We start from the raw sequence: 18,129 nt of genomic DNA, 5'->3' as shown, positions 1-18,129 counted from the left end.
CAATGATTTAAGATGCTTTGACTTTTTTTTTTTAAGATAATTATTTTAAAAAGAAAAGCCGCAAACATTCGTTTCTTTTATTTAGAAAAAAAAAAAACATTCGTTTCTTTCGGTATAAAAATGCAAAATAAACTCATGAGTTATCCACTAGAGGACCACCTTTTTTTTATCCTTGTCTTGAAATATTTGGTTCAGAAACAAAGTTTCTTCATAGATTCACACTTTACGAGAACATCATCAAAATTCCACAAAAGTATCTTAGTTAAACATTTAAAATGCACTTGTCATCATTTACAAGTTCTAATTTTTTTTTAACATTAAAAAAAAAAAGAATCTACTGTTTAAAAATAAACATTGCGTACTGTGTTGACAAAAAAAAAAACATTGCGTACTATATTTGGAAATAAAATTATAGGAAAATCACCAAATTTGGGAACTAATAAAATTATATTAATTATGGCTAGATTGAACTTTATAAACATCATAGTTTTGGTATGCAGAATTCATTTATAAGGTAAAATATAAAAAAGACACAACAAAATTAAAAAAAACATTGTAAGTGAGTCAGAGAGAACGGTAATAAAAAAAAAATATAAAACTAAAATAAAATTCTTATATTCGTGTAAGTATCGCCTCTGTTTGTGTATTCTGAAGTTGCCATGCTTCTGCAGCGGTGCCAACCAACTGGTCTTTTCTTTCTTTCTTTCTTTTTTTTGTTTTTCTTGTGATAATCGTAATCACGATATCGACATGCTCCTCTCGTCCTTTTCTATGTTACTTGCTTCTTCATCTTTCTCCTTCTCTTTCTCTCATCTTCACGCTAACACCACTAACCCTTTCTTCCTCCTCTCTCTCAGCCATGGCGTCAACGTCTCTGGCACCTTCGATTCTCGTTTCGAGATTCTTCTCCTCTCCTCTTGAATTTCAAGATTCTCACCGGAATTTCAAGGGTCTTCTTGCCCACCGGATTTGTGTTTCTTCACGCCGGATTTCTCGACTTCGCTGCGAGTCCACGGTGAGTTCTTTAATCACTTAAGTAAAAGTTTGTTCCTTTTTCTGGTTTTCTTCCTTTGACCAATTCACTCTTTTGGTTTGAGTGATTATTAGTTCTAAAAATCCAACCTTTTTGTTTGGGTTTGTAGAAATTTTAATTGAGTTTAGAACTCAGCAAAGTTATTCACTCTATTTGTTTGTCGAAACTGAAGATAAGCAAATATTAATTCCCACAAATCCAAAAAAAAGTTTAGTATTTTCTCGGTGACTTTGGTTTTAGAAGTAATTTGAGTAAATAGTATCTGCTGAGGATTGACTTTAGGGATGGTCAAAAGTTTAGCTTTGCACTACACAAGACTAGTTTAGGTCGTATGAAAGCTGAATTGCTTCTGATCATCATCAGGTTTTGAAGAGCCTAATTCCTGAAACTTCTCTTTATAGTTTTTTCAAAATTCTCTGACCTGTATTTTGACATATTCAAAACCGTATTATTGTCATTATAAATCAACCTTTCCTGAACATGATCTGTAACATTCAAATTGTGTACCTTTCTTATAGGTTCAGGAGAAAGAGCTAAGGCGCTGTTCACCATTCTTGGAACGCTCATCATTGCCTGCCGCTTTGCGGTCAAATGAATGGAAGGCTGTTTCTGATATTTGGAGATCATCTGCGGAGAAGTTTGGTGACAGAGTTGCTGTGATTGATCCTTATCATGACCCTCCTTCTACATTCACTTACAAACAGGTAGATTTCTTATTTAGCAGTGTTGTTTTGGCATCTCATTGCTTGTTTCACTTGTTCTTCTATTATGTAAGGATCCTCCTACTTTTGAAACAGAGTTTTTTTAGGTGTTAGTATGTTTACATCACATTTATCTTTGTAGCTTTTTAAGCTGGTTTTTCCACCTAAGATGATAATTTGATAAATCGTTGTGTTCTGAGATAGGTAGTTGATTTGCTTTTGAATTTCTCAGTGATGTTACATTTTTGGATGAGCTTTGATTTAGAATTATCTTGAAACTGCAGTTGGAAGAAGAAATATTGGACTTTGTTGAGGGTTTGCGAGCCGTTGGAGGGAAAGCAGATGAGAAGATTGCACTTTTCGCTGATAACTCCTGTCGGTGGCTTGTTGCTGATCAAGGTAACATGGTTGATTATACAGAGCTGGTCCGAAAATCACTTTCTATTACATAATCTTGCTCAACACTTGAGAGCCTTGACCGTTATTGGACGGCGCCAATAAACTTGGAAGATTAAGCTTTAATACATTAACCATCTTGGCCATTTTCATTCCAGAGAGAACCAATGATCTGTCGAGATATGTTTCTGGCTGTTTCTGCTCTTTGCTTTTCTTACTTTATAACTTTGTTGTGCTTCACCCATCAAAACACCTAAATAATATCTCTCTGTTCTCTGTTGTTTTAGCAACCCTTCTTTACTGCAATAATAATTCTAATTATTTCCTTCGGTTCTTCGATTTTTTTTTTCTTTCTTTTTACGCAGGTAATTAGTATGTTTACGTACCCTTTACAACTTTATGTGCCAGGTATAATGGCAACAGGAGCAGTCAATGTTGTTAGAGGATCCAGATCCTCTGTTGAAGAGTTATTGCAGATATACTGTCATTCAGAAAGGTACGCCTAAGAGTTGGTTGGTTCATGCTATATTGCTATTGGTGATGATAAAGACAAAAGATTGGGATTGTTTAAAAAGCTTTTTTCAATAAATATCTGACCAGAGTTTCAAAAGAAATCTCAAGGAGATAAGATTTCATCTAATAATAACTAATCAGATTTCATCTAGCTGTCTTGTTGAGTCCAAAGAGAGGTTTCATTTGGTGTAATAGTGATCCCCAGTCTTGATTAGGTGTAGTTTTAGACAATTTCTTGTCGTTCTTCAATAAAGGTGTAACTAGTCAAGGATATTCTTGAATGACAGAGACATAAGTCTTTGGTCCTTTAATATTATGTGTACTGCCTCAACTCATGTAGCTAATGGTTTATTAGTTCCTTGTTTTGATAACTTATAGTGCCTTGTCTTGCAGTGTAGCTCTTGTTGTGGATAACCCTGAGTTTTTCAACCGCATAGCTGAGCCGTTTACTTACAAGGCACCTCTAAGATTTGTGATACTTCTCTGGGGGGACAAATCGTCGTTGGTTACAACGAATAGGCAGACACCAGTGTATAGTTACAACGAAATTAAAAAATTAGGACAGGAGAGACGAGCAAAATTTGCAGGATCAAAGGATGCTGGTAAGTATGAATATGAATTCATCGATCCAGATGATACAGCCACGATCATGTATACCAGCGGAACCACGGGAAATCCAAAAGGTGTCATGCTTACACATCAGAATTTGTTACACCAGGTTCAAGAATCAAACCAATATTTATGTCATCATTAGTAAAATACTGAGTTTGCTATTACGTTCTGAAAAAAAGTTAATTTTGTTTCTTGAATCAGATAAAAAATTTATCCGAGTTTGTGCCAGCTAAAGCTGGTGAAAGATTTCTAAGTATGCTGCCTTCTTGGCATGCCTATGAACGGGCTTGTGAATACTTCATATTTACATGTGGAGTTGAGCAAAAGTATACGTCTATAAGATTCTTAAAGGTAAAGCCTCTCTATGTTATATGTTACACCCTGACATTATAAAGAAGCATTCTTGAAAATGGGAGAAGATTAAACTTTGCATCTTAAGTCAAAGTATTTTAGCTTTGAAACATCTTATATTTTTTATTGTTCTGGTATAGGATGATCTCAAGCGGTATCAGCCACACTATCTTATTTCAGTTCCTTTAGTATATGAGACACTCTACAGGTATACTACTTTACAAGTAAAACTGTTTCACAAAGATACTTTCAGATAGGTTCTATTGATACAGAAGCTTACTGATAAGAGTTTATGAGCATATGCACATGTGTTTACATATTTTAAAGCCATCTCTCGCAGTCGAGAGGCTCTTAAGCTAAACATATTTTTCTGTTTTTCTGTGAATTGCAGCGGGATTCAAAAGCAAATTTCTACAAGCTCCGCTACTCGTAAGTTTTTGGCGCTTACATTGATCAAAATCAGCCTGGCATATATGGAGATGAGAAGAATTTACGAGGTTCATGACTCGTATGATGTCCTCTTTTGTATATTGTGCTGGTTAAAATATTTTTTCTGCTTGTTTCCTATATGTGATGCTTGGAGTCATCACAAGTTCTTTGCTCTGGTGTACAGGGTCTCTGTTTGACGAAAAATGAAAAGCCTCCAATGTATATTGTCTCTTTGGTGGATTGGTTGTGGGCAAGAGTAGCTGCATTTGTCCTATGGCCATTGCATATGTTGGCTGAAAAGCTTGTGCACCAAAAAATCCGTTCCTCAATTGGAATATCAAAGGTAGTTTCACAACCTTCTTTTATCTTACAAGAAAGATTGCAAGAAAGATTGCAAGAATGACTTGCAATTCATCATTTGTTTCTTCCAGGCTGGTGTTAGTGGAGGTGGCAGTTTACCTATGCATGTTGACAAGTTCTTCGAGGTTAGACGACAAATATGTTTTCTTTGGCATCAAACAAGGTACTCTTTGTCCATATGTAAATAGACTTTGTTCTTTGCGCAGGCCATCGGTGTGAATGTACAAAATGGGTATGGTTTGACAGAAACCTCACCGGTTATCTCTGCTCGGAGGCTTAGGTGTAATGTAAGTTTGAGATCATGGGATGATAAGGTCTCATCTTGCACCAAATGTTTGGGGTCACAAATTAGTCCAAAAGAGCTATTAAAGAATCCATCTAGGAAAATACTGTATATATGACATTACAATTCTCCATTCTTTTCTGTTTATATATCATTCATCATTTCATAATTTCTTGAAGTATATCAACTAGTTGATATTGTAATTTGGTACCTTTTTATGTAGGTTCTTGGCACAGTTGGACATCCTATTAAAGATACAGAATTCAAAATTGTAGATAATGAGACTGGTACTGTTCTTCCACCTGGTTCAAAGGGCATTGTCAAAGTCAGAGGCCCGCCGGTTATGAAAGGTTACTATAAGGTGATACACACTTTATGCTCTTTGTTTATCTTTGACAAAGCAGTTCAAGTTTTCTCTTCATGAGTATATTATATATTTGCTTCCATAGTCGGTTTGCTTATCGATACTGTATAGCATCTGATGTTTCTTCTTCACCTCTGTTTTCTTAAAGAAGAACTAACTCAAGTCTGTAATTATCGATGTTTTCTAGTCTACCTCATCTTAACTAGTTTATGTGAAACTCTTTTCATCTTGATCTCATAAATCCCATGTGAAATATAGAATACCTGCAGTCCATTTTCCTTTCTTTATTGCAACATTTGTTGACTCCTAAAACATTCTGTGTGTTTAGAATGAATGCTTTTGGTTTTGGTGATTAGATCAGATTAACTAATCTTTTCTTTTTGATATGCTCAGAATCCACTGGCCACCAAGCAAGTTATAGATGAGGATGGATGGTTAAATACTGGAGATATGGGCTGGATTGCTCCTCATCACTCAACAGGAAGGAGTCGTAGCTGCGGAGGTGTCATCGTTCTTGAAGGCCGTGCCAAGGACACAATTGTTCTTTCCACAGGTATATCATATAAGCCGGTTCCTCAGAAAATGAACACAAGTGAACTGAAACTGCCTTGCTGCAAAAAAAATGTTGCGTTTTGATAGCAGTTTGTTGGATGTAGGTGAAAACGTGGAACCATTGGAGATTGAAGAAGCGGCCATGAGAAGCAACTTGATTCACCAAATAGTTGTTATTGGACAGGTACTTGTTTAATAGTTTAATTTAGGAACAAATAGTATTGTGGGCTATTTCACTTATTTATTCTTTCGGATTTGATGTGTCCTCAGGACCAACGCCGCCTTGGAGCTATTGTTATCCCAAACAAAGAAGTAGCAGAAGGAGCAGCAAAGCAGAAAATATCACCTGTAGATCCTGAAGTCAACGAACTTAGCAAGGAAACGATAACGAGCATGGTCTACGAAGAACTGAGGAAATGGTAATGGTTTAAAACCTATTGTTACACTTAGAGCGTTTGGCTCCTTCTCAAAAGCATTAAGTGTATAGTTTACATTTTCATGCAGGACATCAGAATGCTCGTTCCAAGTTGGACCGGTTCTGATCGTGGATGAGCCCTTCACGGTATGTTTTTTTTTTTTTTGGTTCGGTCTCATTGATAATCATGTCCTTTGCCTGCTCTTGTGAACATTTTATGAATCTCATTGCAGATAGACAACGGTTTCATGACACCAACAATGAAAATAAGACGGGACAAGGTGGTTGATCAATACAAAGATGAGATAGATAGACTCTACAAGTAGACTAGACATTTTAGCGTCATATTTTTTAGCTTTACTTTGTTAAGGATTAGCAAAACTCTGGACCGGTTCTCACTCCCTTGTTAATATAAACTACAAACATCGGTTCAGGTATTAATAAAAAAATGAGTAAAGCACACCAGTTGTATGGTATTATTTGGTAATTAACCATTCCAAGTTTTTGTGTTCTTTTATTAATCTGTTGGTCGATTAAACCAGTTTATGAACCAAAGATTTGAGGCTTTGAGCTAATCTAAGCTTATATGTTGGGTGGATTGGTAGTTGTTGATACTACTATATTATATTGCAACTTGCGTAAAGCTTTGATTAGGTGAACTATAAATATATGTTATTTCATTTTGATATGGAACTAGTTGTTTCTTTATATAAGAAAAAGAATCCGTAAAACAAATGATTAGTACCTACGTGGTTAGCCGACAAAAAAAAAAAAGTACCTACGTGGTTTTTTAAATAAAGATGCTGCTTCTTTATCGTCGACTAGGGTTGGAAAAAAATCCGATTTGAGATGGGTCTGATGATGACTCGACATCTCTCGGCTTCATGGACCACGTGGCACATCAGTTAGTTTAATTAGTGGCATGTCATGTGTAATTTATTAACATTTAGTGTGTTTTTTTTGTGTTTTTATGTTATTTTTATATTTTTATTCTAGGTTTTATTTTGTCTGCCTCCATTGTTGTATTGATCAGAGATTTGTCATTGAGATACAGCTTTCATGGTAATATTCTGATTTCGTTTTCACCGAATAAATGGAATGAATATGGTAATGAAATGAATCTTTCCAAATTTGGCTGTTGGGGAAACACCTAATTATGTAGTTTTGTGTTATTTATTCTTTAGTGGGTTGGTTTTCTGCTTTTTAGTGGCTCTTTTGTTTAATCTCTGTGGATTTGTTGTATCACTTAATAGATCAAAATATAATATGTTGGCCGGCCGAAAACAAATTAAGAAGACGCTTTAATTAATACGTATATTAGTTTACTCCTACTTGCAGAATATATCGAGTTAAATGCAAGCAATCATTGAAAACAGCAGCAGCTATATTATTACTAAGCCAGCTTGGTAGAGGAAACAGAGAGACGTGGTGATGGCAGCGAGCAACCACGGTGGAGATTGCTGCAAGAACGGGCCGGGTTACGCCACGCCTCTCCTCGCAATGTCTGGTCCACGCGAGAAACTCATTTATGTCGCTGCCATATACACCGGTAATTAATTTGATGCTCTTTTAGATATAAAGTGTTGAAATGAAGAGTCTCAAAAGAAAATCTACTTTCATTAAGATTTGTTCTGGATCTCAAACTTATATAATAAGTGGTCGTCTTCTCAGTACAATATACAAACTTCTCTGTAACTGTTTTGGTCCAGGAACCGGTCAAGACAAGCCAGATTACTTAGCAACGGTAGATGTGGATCCGAGTTCATCGACATACTCTAGTGTCATCCATAGATTATCAATGCCTTATCTTGGAGACGAGCTTCATCACTCAGGCTGGAACTCGTGCAGCTCTTGCTATAGTGACCCTTCTTGCGATAGACGTTATCTCATCTTGCCCTCTCTTCTGTAAGAAACTAAAACAACTCCTTTCCTCTGTTTTTCTAGCTCTGAAAAGTTGATTATGTTTTGTGTTCTCATCTATAACTTGTTGGAAAAGGTCTGGTCGTATCTACGTGATTGATACTAAAACAAACCCGAAGGAACCATCTCTGTACAGAGTGGTAGAGCCTGCAGAGGTTTTGGAGAAGACGGGATTAGCTTATCCGCATCAACCGCATTGTTTAGCCTCTGGAGATCTGCTTGTGTCTTGTCTTGGGGACAAAGATGGAAACGCAGGAGGCAGTGGGTTTCTCCTACTTGATTCCGACTTTAACGTCAAAGGAAGGTAACTTTGATGACAAATTAGTACTGTTTTCGTGGATGGCAAGAAAGATGAGCAAAACCTAATCTTTTAAGGTTTTGAGTAACCTCGGTTTAACTTTTGTTAAAAATAGGTGGGAGAAAGAAGGAAACAGTCCTTTGTTTGGGTATGATTTCTGGTACCAACCTCGGCACAAGACAATGATCAGTACCTCTTGGGGAGCACCGGCCGCATTTACCAAAGGCTTTGATCTAAAAGACGTCTCTGATGGCTTGTATGGAAAACATCTACATGTCTATAGTTGGCCCGAAGGTGAACTGAAACAGATACTTGACCTTGGTGATACCGGTCTTTTACCCTTAGAGGTAGGCCCTAAGCTTCCAATCTCAGCTTCTACATACAGATACTGGTTTCTTCCTCCACAAGTAATAAAACCGCGTCTTCATCCTGCTCTATTTTCTGATGCAGATAAGATTCTTGCATGACCCGGATAAAGCTATGGGATTTTCAGGATGTGCGTTGTCAAGTACTATAGTGAGGTTCTTCAAGAACGAGGATGAAACATGGAGCCACGAGGTATACAGTATACTTTCCACATCATTTATGAATCTTATTCATTTCTTTTGGTTTATCTTATCAACAAGCTCCGTTTTTGAAGGTGGCGATTTCGGTGGAACCTCTGAAAGTTGAAAACTGGATCCTCCCTGAAATGCCAGGGCTTATCACCGACTTCTTAATATCACTCGACGACCGATTCCTCTATTTTTCCAACTGGCTTCACGGAGATATTCGTCAATACAACATCGAGGACCCTAAAAACCCGGTTTTAACCGGTCAACTACACGTAGGCGGGCTAATACAAAAAGGAAGCCATGTCTTGGCCTTTGGAGAAGAAGGCAATACCTTTCAGTTCGATATACCTGAGATCAAGGTCCGTTGAAACATATATTAGTCATGTTACTTGTTCTACACGGTATTGTAATTATTAATGCATGTGTTTATTGGTTTTTATTTTTAGGATCAGCGTCTGAGAGGAGGTCCTCAGATGTTTCAGCTGAGCCTAGACGGGAAGCGATTGTACGTGACGAACTCGTTGTTTAGTGTTTGGGACAAACAGTTTTACCCAGAGCTTGTGGAGAAAGGCTCACACATGTTGCAGATTGATGTTGACATAGACAAAGGTGGTCTCTCCATAAACCCTAATTTCTTCGTCGACTTTGGGTCTGAACCGGATGGTCCTGCACTCGCTCACGAGATGAGATATCCTGGCGGAGACTGCACCTCCGATATCTGGGTTTAGCTCTCTCTTTTTTTTTCACTACACAAACGATTTCTATGGGAATTTGGAACGCAATTCAAACTTTTTATGGGTTTGTGTGAACATATAATAAATGTTGAAACTTTTTATGGATTTCTATCACAGCACGCATAACTGATGTGGATGTAAGAATTTATAATCAAGAATGTATATTATAATGATCGGGTGTCGTCTGTAATAAGCATGAAACATAAAAATATCGACACAAGTAAAAGGATATGAAAAGTGTGAATTGAATTGTGGTTTAAAAGTGAGTATAAGAGGACAAAAAATGAATTGGCAAATTGTGAAGAGAGACTGTTTAGTGGTACTTGTAGTAGACTAGTAGAATTGGCCTGTAAAGTGAAAAGCTATGTATGTACTATTTGATGACATTATGGTGGTATACTATATACTATATTGCGTATGAAGTATAATTTTTTTATAAGTTCGAAATTTGGTGTAATCAAATTTGTAAATGATCATATAAATCAAACAAAAATAGACGTATAAATGACAAGGGAAAAAAAAGGACATGCATATTAATCTAAGTCGTAACATAATATGATGATATATAATATGATGATATATGTACTAAATTAACAAGGACAAAATTAATTGCCTCCATGTTAGGTGAAGTAGGATCTCCCGAGTAATAGCTGCATCCGCAAACATAAAATCTATTTATTACGAATGTAACTAATCATAAACATTGGCATTAACAACATTCCCTTTACAGATACCGACACACCGGAGGGGCAAATGAAAACACACTCTAAGTTCTTGATGACAATCACGTTCATGATCAGTCTCGTGTGTCTTGCACGTGCCGCTGAACCTCCATGCAATAGCTCGGTAGAGGCAGAAGGAGAGATGATGATGATGATGGAATCATGGGTTAGCCATAGGTTCATGGAGGAGAAGAAACGGATTTTGTACGGAGCTCTTAAACCGGACCAGCCGGCTTGTGGAAGAGCTCTTACACCAAAACTTGTCTTCCTCAGCCGAGCAATCACTACACTAGAGGCTGCTCTAAGATCTACCGTTGTAAACGTCATTCTTATTGATCTTACATTTGCTTCCTTGATTTGTACTAGCTTTTAAGTGTTTACTACATAATATATATATATATATATATATATATTGAAAATAATACATTTTTTTGCAATTCTTTGAATCCCTACGGCCGTTAAGTTTCATGCGCAGCTATCTGAGATAACGGTTAGTATATAAGCTTCAAAAGTGTATACTCCATCAGTTTCATAAAGATTGATTTTCTAGTTTTTTTTTACTTGTTAATACATGTTTATGAATTATATATTCTTAGACCAAAACTTGTCTTCCTCATTAGTAGTAGTACCTCCTGGCTTCATGGAGGTTTTCATCAGTACAACATCAAAAACCCTGTTTTTAACCGGTCAACTACACATTGGTCGGCAAATCCAAAAGAGAAGTCATGCCTTGGCCTTAGGAAACGATGCCCCTAAGATCACTTAAGGTCCATTGAACGTGAAGCGATAGTACGAACTCATTGTTTAGCTAGCGTTTGGTAAGTGGTAACTCATGGTTGTAAACTTTGTATTGTGCTATCAATGTTTAGAAATGAAGAACGAGAGGAATACGGGATTTGTAAATACTCATTTCCTCATAATTTGATAAGAATGTTTCATATATAGCTAGCCTCCTGTCACTCACGGAGACGGATCAGGAGGCAAATCCATCTACGGCCCTCGTTTCCCGGACGAGAACTTCGTCAGGAAGCACGACCGTCCAGGTGTCCTCTCCATGGCAACCTATAACTTATATATACCAGTTTAGGATAATATATAATCATATCGTTCGCTTGTGGCTAGTTAAAAGTATTTTACGTACGTTTTCATATCTACTTTTTAGTTATTTAATATATTTTACTGGTTTTTTTGTTTGTTAATCATCCAGGAACTTGGAACTACTAAAATGTTTTAAGTTGGGAGATGAGTTGCGAGCCGCACATATGAAGATCGCGGAGTTGGAGAGAGCACTGGCAGAACAGGCCATGGGTCAGAGAAATGGACAAGGAGAAGGCACTTGTCGGGTAATTTGATTATAACATTTTATATTTCACTTTAGATCATAGTTATGTTATGTTCTAAATTTTGTTTTCTCTGCTGGAGGTACCCGTTCACAAAGGACATCGACCGGGGTTGGGTAAGGCTGCACGACGAAGACTTGATTCGAGTGAGCAAAGGGCTCCATGAGAAAGTGCTTGCTTTGGAAGTATCAAAAACAGACACAGAAGAGCGGTTTGTCAGTACGCAACAAGAGCTCACCACTACGAAGGCAAATCTCACGAGTATGATTTCATTAAATCAAAATTCCTGGATTTCCCGCCAGATTTAGTATGATTTTGTTTTGTTTTTAGTTTTGTTATAATTTCCAAATTTCAAAAACCTTTTAAATTTAATACGAGTTTTTTACTATAATATAATTTTCATTTTTGACTTTAGATTTTTTAATTAAAAAAATTTATATCCTTCGAAAATCCATTAAAAATATTTTCTACGGTTTAGGAGTATCAATTTATGATGGTTCGACTCTGTATGAAATAGTATTTTTTTTTTAGTGATTTTATCCTAACTTCAGGTGGCAACTTGTGTTGTTTAAAAGTTTTCTTTTTTTTGTTCTTTGTTTGGTGTTGTTTACCTTCTATTTTTAAATTGGCTACCATTGAATAACGGATATGCATAAACTTCTAGAATATGTTTTGAAAAATTCTCATCAGTGTTTTTTTTTTTAACATGTCGTGAACCTTAGTTGAAAACCCATTCTTCGTTAACTATACATTATATCATGGCAATCTGTAACAGTATCAATCCTCATATGCCTATACACCAAACTAGTTTTTTGCAAAAAAAACAACAACAAATTGGGAACAAGTGATGACTTGTCTGTATCTTTTAGCTTGGAACTTGCAGCTCCTTAATACGTGTGGTTGTGCTCTCTCCAGCGTGTATAGTAAAAGCATTTTGATTACTTCTTCTTTTTTGGCATTTCGTGAATACAGACCATTTTATGGTTATTGCTAGTTTGCTACAGACCCTTTTTCTTAATTATTTTCTATTATGTAACTAATTTCTTTCTTCATATGCGGCAATGTTAGTATCACCTTACTTTTATATGGAAGCAAATGCCATAATCATCTCCAATTATGAAAAAGTGTTTATTTTGTTAGGTTGTCACAAATGATATCTCCTTCAAAATATCGTTTTAAAGGGTACTATACTCGTAGGACCATTCATAGAAATAAAGTTGTGTCAAAAATAATCGATTTTGTTTTTGATGTGTTCTCAAATAGACAAAAAAACAGGAAAAAAAAATGATGTGTTCTCAAGTTCAGATCCGTTCAAGGAACGCCTTATAAGCCTGTCGTGGTCGCTGATTGTGGTCAGATTTCCTACTTCCTAGACTTTACTACTTGTTGGGCATAATTCGGGTTTTCTATTTGGTTCTCTTTTGGGTGAGCTTTCCTTTTATTAATACTGTGGACATTTACAAAACAAGGTGGGCTACATATATTATTAACTCTATATTTTTAGATTAACGCAAAGAAAATACTTCATTCTGTATACTAATTTATTGGCTTGTATAATTATCGGCGGCTTTGTCCGGCTCGTATTAGACCGGTTGACCATTATTGATCTCATACTTGATTTGAGTTAAACACATGACAACTTGAAGTTGATGAATTGGAACATAGAGAAGAGAAAATGAAGTCAGTAAAGCATAGGAAACGAGTCTATAAGAAGACTTAAACTTCATTTTCTTGTGTTATTTGCATTTGTTAGCAAGGGAAACAACAAAAACTATTCTATCCCCCAATTTACTGATTTTTCCTATTAAAATACCTAAACTGAAAGAAATATAAATAAGCTCTGTAGAAAATGGTTTTCTAATGATAATATTATGGGTTTTTTTAACCTTTTGATTTAAGCAATGATGTAAACATATTGATGCTTTGGTGTGAAGCAAAAAAAAATATAGTGTGTAGGGTCAATGAAAACAGCTAAGCAAGATGTAGTTGGGTTGTTGAACTTGTTTGGTGGCATGACACTAACGCCTTAATTATCTCTTTTACTCCCCAAACCCCACATATTAATCATAATGAGTTAATGACCCTCCAAAGTATTTACTTGTTAATTTCTTCTTATGAATTAAAAACAAATTAGAATGTTGGATTATCTCTTTTTAAAAAAAAAATCATCTCACTACATTTAAACATGCTGATTTTGAAAACTATATTCTATTTCTATAACGAATTATTTCAAAAATTAGTAATATCCTAAGTCGACATGATTATACAACAAAACAAAGTTTAGTATATAAATATATAGTTGGAAAGGAAAACAACAATTAATCATGAATTCTCAAAGGAACCAAGTGTCTGTTGTCTGACCACAATAATTAAGAACATTAAAGAGAGAAAGAAACCCAATGAAAACAAAAATAGATCTGATTAATTTAATACTTGGACGTAACAGTTCAGAGTTAGATTCTATCTTTAAACCGACCGGTTTAACAACCCCAAGAAAGCTAGCTACACTTGGAGTTTGTAACGCAGAGAAAATTCAATAGATCACCACATCTACCAAAATTTTCCAAACACCGACAATGTCGAGATCTTTAGCTCTCGTTTACTTATCCATACTTTTCTTTCAGACCCATCTCTCAATCTCCGTCGAGATTCCGATGTCGTCGGTGAACGGAGAAACCGAGGCAATGCTTGACCGGAACGGCGTAATCGGAGAAGAAGAAGGAGAGGAGATGATGATGCCATCGGAGTTAAGCCGGAGAGTAATGATGATGAGGAAACAGTACATAAGCTACGGAACGCTAAGAAGAGACATGGTTCCTTGTCAGAAACCAGGTGCTTCTTACTACGCTTGTCGATCAGGACAAGCCAATTCTTACAGTAGAGGATGTAACATCATTACTAGGTGTGCTAGAGACACTAGCGACATCAAGACCTGAAACATTTTTTTTTTAAATGCGGATCTTGATGATGAGTTTGTGGAAATGCTCTCTCTCTCAAAGGATGAGGCAAGTAAAAAACTTATTTGTTTTTGTAATGTTGTTGTTTTACAGTAGAAGGCTTTAATTAAATGTATAATCAATGTTGGAATAATTGGTATTTTCTAATATTATTGCAAGTGTTGAGTTAATTGATAGATGGAAGACTGTTGAAATTTTTGGATAAAGTTGGACCAATATTATTGCAAGTGCAGGGTTTGTGGATAATTTGAAATGGTTCTTATATTGTTGTTGTGGGATAATTTAGATTTCTAGATTGAATTTAGACGTTTCTTGACTGGAGAGAAGTAGCAATAGAGATGAGTATATATGCTGCAAAATAACTGGGTTGTTTCTCTCATTAAGTTAAGAAAGCTTGATTTGGTCATTCTTGCAAGTTCAAGAACATGACTATTGAGTTCTCCATTGAACACAGAGTTTGCTTCAGCTTAGTCATGGCTTTAGTTTGTATGATTCAGAGAAGGAATTGGTTCATTGTGTTTTCTTTATAAAAAGAAAAAACAAACTGTAATGTTCAAATAAATAATATGTTATCAGAACAATCTCTCTAATCAAAAACAATATACAGACTCTAATTTTAAGCCTGCGTCTTCTGGATCAAAAACTGCCTAATCCTCTGCTCTCTAGTGAAGAAATGAATTTGTCATAGTAGTTTTTTGAGGATATTGGCTTCTTAAATTCAGCAAAAATCTTGAATTCGAACATCGTTTGTTTCCGATTTCAGGTTTCGTCATTATTTATCCACAACACAAGGCATTTTAATCAATTCAGAAAAGATAAATCGCTGAGTCGTGTAAAATTAAAGGAAAAAAATTCTTGAGGCGATTCAAAGGTCAAAAGTTGAATGTTTGGATTGACCATCCTCCTCACTCCTCAGCATACATACAATTCAAAGAAGACAAGATTTTCCACTAATATTGCCAAAATAACTTTACGTATCTTGTTTTCTCACTTGTGTTCTGAAAAGTAAACCGGTAAACAGAACATCGCATAAATAAGCCTAACAAACAGTGTAAAACAAAAACTAATTTATCTTGAGATAATATATAAATAAAAAAAACAAAAACAAAAAAAAAAAAAACAAAAAGAAGCCTCTCAAAACCAAGAACAACAACCCCTTATTCATACCAATATTTGATCAACCTAATCAGAAGACCAATCACCTCAAATTTTCCCAACCAAACCAGACCCGAACCAACTCAAATAATTAAATGCCATTAGGATTATAGCATAGCCAATAAACGGCCTTTAACCATAAAACCAAAGCTTTGGCCTCTTTTTTTTCTGCTTTGCTTCTTCTTCTCAGTACCTGTAGTGAACAGGCTTGTAGGGACCTTCAATGGGTATGCTGACATAGTCAGATTGGTCCTTGGTAAGCTTGGTGAGTCTAGCACCGAGCTTGCCCAAGTGAAGTGCAGCCACTTTCTCGTCCAAGTGCTTAGGCAAAACATACACCTTCTTCTCATACTTCCCGCTCGACTTCTCGTTCCATAGCTCAAGCTGTGCAATCACCTGGTTTGTGAACGAGCACGACATCACGAAACTCGGGTGTCCAGTGGCACATCCCAAGTTCATCAGACGACCTTCGGCTAACACAATGATGCCTGTCTTGGTGTCCGGGAACACCCACCTGTCGGTCTGCGGCTTAATGGTGATGCGTTTCACACCAGGGAAAGTCTCGAGCCCGAGCATGTCGATCTCGTTGTCGAAGTGACCAATGTTGCAGACTATGGCGTTGTTCTTCATCTTCCTCATGTGGTCGACCATGATGATGTCTTTGTTTCCAGTGGTGGTGACAAAGATGTCAGCTTCCGAGAGAACGTCCTCGAGGGTTAGAACTTGTAGGCCTTCCATGAGAGCTTGAAGCGCACAGATCGGGTCGATCTCGGTGACGATGACACGTGCACCGGCGGTTTTCATGGCTGCAGCACAACCCTTTCCGACGTCACCGTAACCGCAGATAACAGCGACCTTTCCGGCGATCATGACATCAGTGGCTCTCATGAGACCGTCAGGGAGAGAGTGACGACATCCATACAAGTTGTCGAACTGCAAAGAAGCCAATCATCAGTGATAATAAACACACAGAGAAAATACAGCTAAAAAGGCAAACATTCTTGCTTCCACATATATGGATCAATAATCAGAACACACGAACACACTCAAAATTGAAACATGGACACAAAAATCCTTTTTTCATATTGGGCAAAACAGTTTGTTACAAGAATCAGATCTAGTCTTCTAGAGCTAGAAGTTGGTAAAGATTTGGCAAATTCGAGAATTATCAGTGATAACACATAGAGAATTACAGCTAAAACAAATGGATCAATACTCAAACGATATTAACACACAAAATTGACAAAATCAACCGCATTTTGGTAATTGAATCAGATCTAGTCTTCTAGAGTTATAAATTGGTAAAGATTTGGCCAAATTTGAGCTTGGAAATTGATTATTGGAGAGGAAGAAATCGAGTACCTTGCTCTTGGTGACGGAATCGTTGACGTTAATGGCAGGGAACAAGAGAGTACCAGTCTCCTGCATCTGGTAAAGCCTCTTAACACCAGTGGTCGTCTCCTCCGAAACACCGACTAATCTCTCCTTCATCTTGTGATACTTCTTAGGATCAACCTGAAGACCATCTTTGATGATCGACAACACGATCTGGAACTCAGGATTATCGGTGGAAGTCGGATCTGGAAACTGACCGGTCTTCGCGAAGATCTCCTCAGCCTTGACTCCTTCATGGATCAAGAGCGTCGCGTCACCACCGTCGTCGACGATGAGATCAGGACCGCCTCCAGGACCCCAATCGAGAGCTCTCTCAGTGCACCACCAGTATTCCTGAAGAGTCTCCCCTTTCCAGGCGAAAACGGCGGCGGAATCGCGAGCGATCGCGGCGGCGGCGTGGTCCTGGGTGGAGAAGATGTTGCAAGAGCACCATCTGACCTCGGCGCCGAGAGCGGTTAGGGTTTCGATGAGAACGGCAGTTTGGATCGTCATGTGAAGAGATCCGGTGATTCTAGCTCCTTTCAATGGCTGAGAAGGTCCGAATTCGGTACGGCAAGAGACGAGTCCGGGCATTTCGACCTCGGCGAGCTCGATTTCGAGACGGCCGAAATCGGCCTGAGACATGTCCTTGACCTTGTATTCACGGCCACTCGAGGTTTTCTCCACAAGCAACGCCATTGGAATAGATTTGAATTTTGTTTTGGTTTCTCCGATCTATTATTGAAGATGTGAGAGTAAGTGTGCGAGGAGAAACGAAAGGTAGCGAGTGAGGTTAAATAGATAAAAGCGGGAGTTTAGATGGACGGCTGAGATTAGTTGTAGAGAGAGTTTGGTGGATCTGGTAAAAGAATTAGACTTTTCATCTTTTTTTAGGTTTTTCCGAAAAAGGTGGCCAATTCAGCCAGTTCTGTTTTCGATTTCACTTATGAAAAATAATCAGTTAATTAGTGAGAAAATATTTTTTTATTTCTTGGTTGGAAAAAAAGTACTACTAGCTTTACACAGAAATAAATTATTAAAAAATATTAAATGGAAAAACAGAATA

The 18,129-nt window shown here is 37.0% G+C and overlaps 4 protein-coding genes across 4 annotated transcripts; 3 read left to right on the top strand and 1 right to left on the bottom strand.

Moving 5' to 3' along the window:
- Window positions 1-670: 670 nt before the first annotated feature.
- Window positions 671-6,485, top strand: LOC18013873 (probable acyl-activating enzyme 16, chloroplastic). Its single transcript, XM_006418775.2, has 18 exons — window positions 671-687; window positions 858-1,015; window positions 1,552-1,737; window positions 2,019-2,133; window positions 2,539-2,626; window positions 3,037-3,361; window positions 3,457-3,606; window positions 3,747-3,814; window positions 3,998-4,103; window positions 4,220-4,378; window positions 4,467-4,520; window positions 4,602-4,682; window positions 4,902-5,039; window positions 5,436-5,595; window positions 5,699-5,778; window positions 5,865-6,013; window positions 6,099-6,156; window positions 6,243-6,485. The coding sequence occupies exons 2-18, from the start codon at window positions 860-862 to the stop codon at window positions 6,333-6,335; spliced, it is 2,166 nt and encodes a 721-aa protein (XP_006418838.1). The 5' UTR covers window positions 671-687; window positions 858-859; the 3' UTR covers window positions 6,336-6,485.
- Window positions 6,486-7,437: 952 nt separating this feature from the next.
- LOC18013872 (selenium-binding protein 3) lies at window positions 7,438-9,550 on the top strand. Its single transcript, XM_006418774.2, has 7 exons — window positions 7,438-7,558; window positions 7,719-7,914; window positions 8,006-8,233; window positions 8,343-8,574; window positions 8,678-8,785; window positions 8,868-9,140; window positions 9,228-9,550. Exons 1-7 carry the CDS (start codon window positions 7,441-7,443, stop codon window positions 9,507-9,509), a joined length of 1,437 nt encoding a protein of 478 aa, XP_006418837.1. The 5' UTR covers window positions 7,438-7,440; the 3' UTR covers window positions 9,510-9,550.
- A 4,521-nt stretch (window positions 9,551-14,071) lies between these two features.
- On the top strand, window positions 14,072-14,712 carry LOC18013871 (protein RALF-like 24). Its single transcript, XM_006418773.2, has one exon. It carries the CDS (start codon window positions 14,154-14,156, stop codon window positions 14,511-14,513), a length of 360 nt encoding a protein of 119 aa, XP_006418836.1. The 5' UTR covers window positions 14,072-14,153; the 3' UTR covers window positions 14,514-14,712.
- Window positions 14,713-15,404: 692 nt separating this feature from the next.
- On the bottom strand, window positions 15,405-17,822 carry LOC18013691 (adenosylhomocysteinase 2). The gene is made up of 2 exons (XM_006418772.2): window positions 17,052-17,822; window positions 15,405-16,622 (listed from the first exon to the last, which is right to left on the bottom strand). Exons 1-2 carry the CDS (start codon window positions 17,760-17,762, stop codon window positions 15,876-15,878), a joined length of 1,458 nt encoding a protein of 485 aa, XP_006418835.1. The 5' UTR covers window positions 17,763-17,822; the 3' UTR covers window positions 15,405-15,875.
- Between the last annotated feature and the right edge of the window lie 307 nt (window positions 17,823-18,129).

Source organism: Eutrema salsugineum, unplaced genomic scaffold (assembly GCF_000478725.1).
Source record: "Eutrema salsugineum unplaced genomic scaffold, Eutsalg1_0 scaffold_4, whole genome shotgun sequence".
NCBI lineage: Eukaryota > Viridiplantae > Streptophyta > Magnoliopsida > Brassicales > Brassicaceae > Eutrema > Eutrema salsugineum.
Note: the sequence above shows the minus strand (reverse complement) of the source record. Positions and strands in the feature narration are given on the sequence as shown.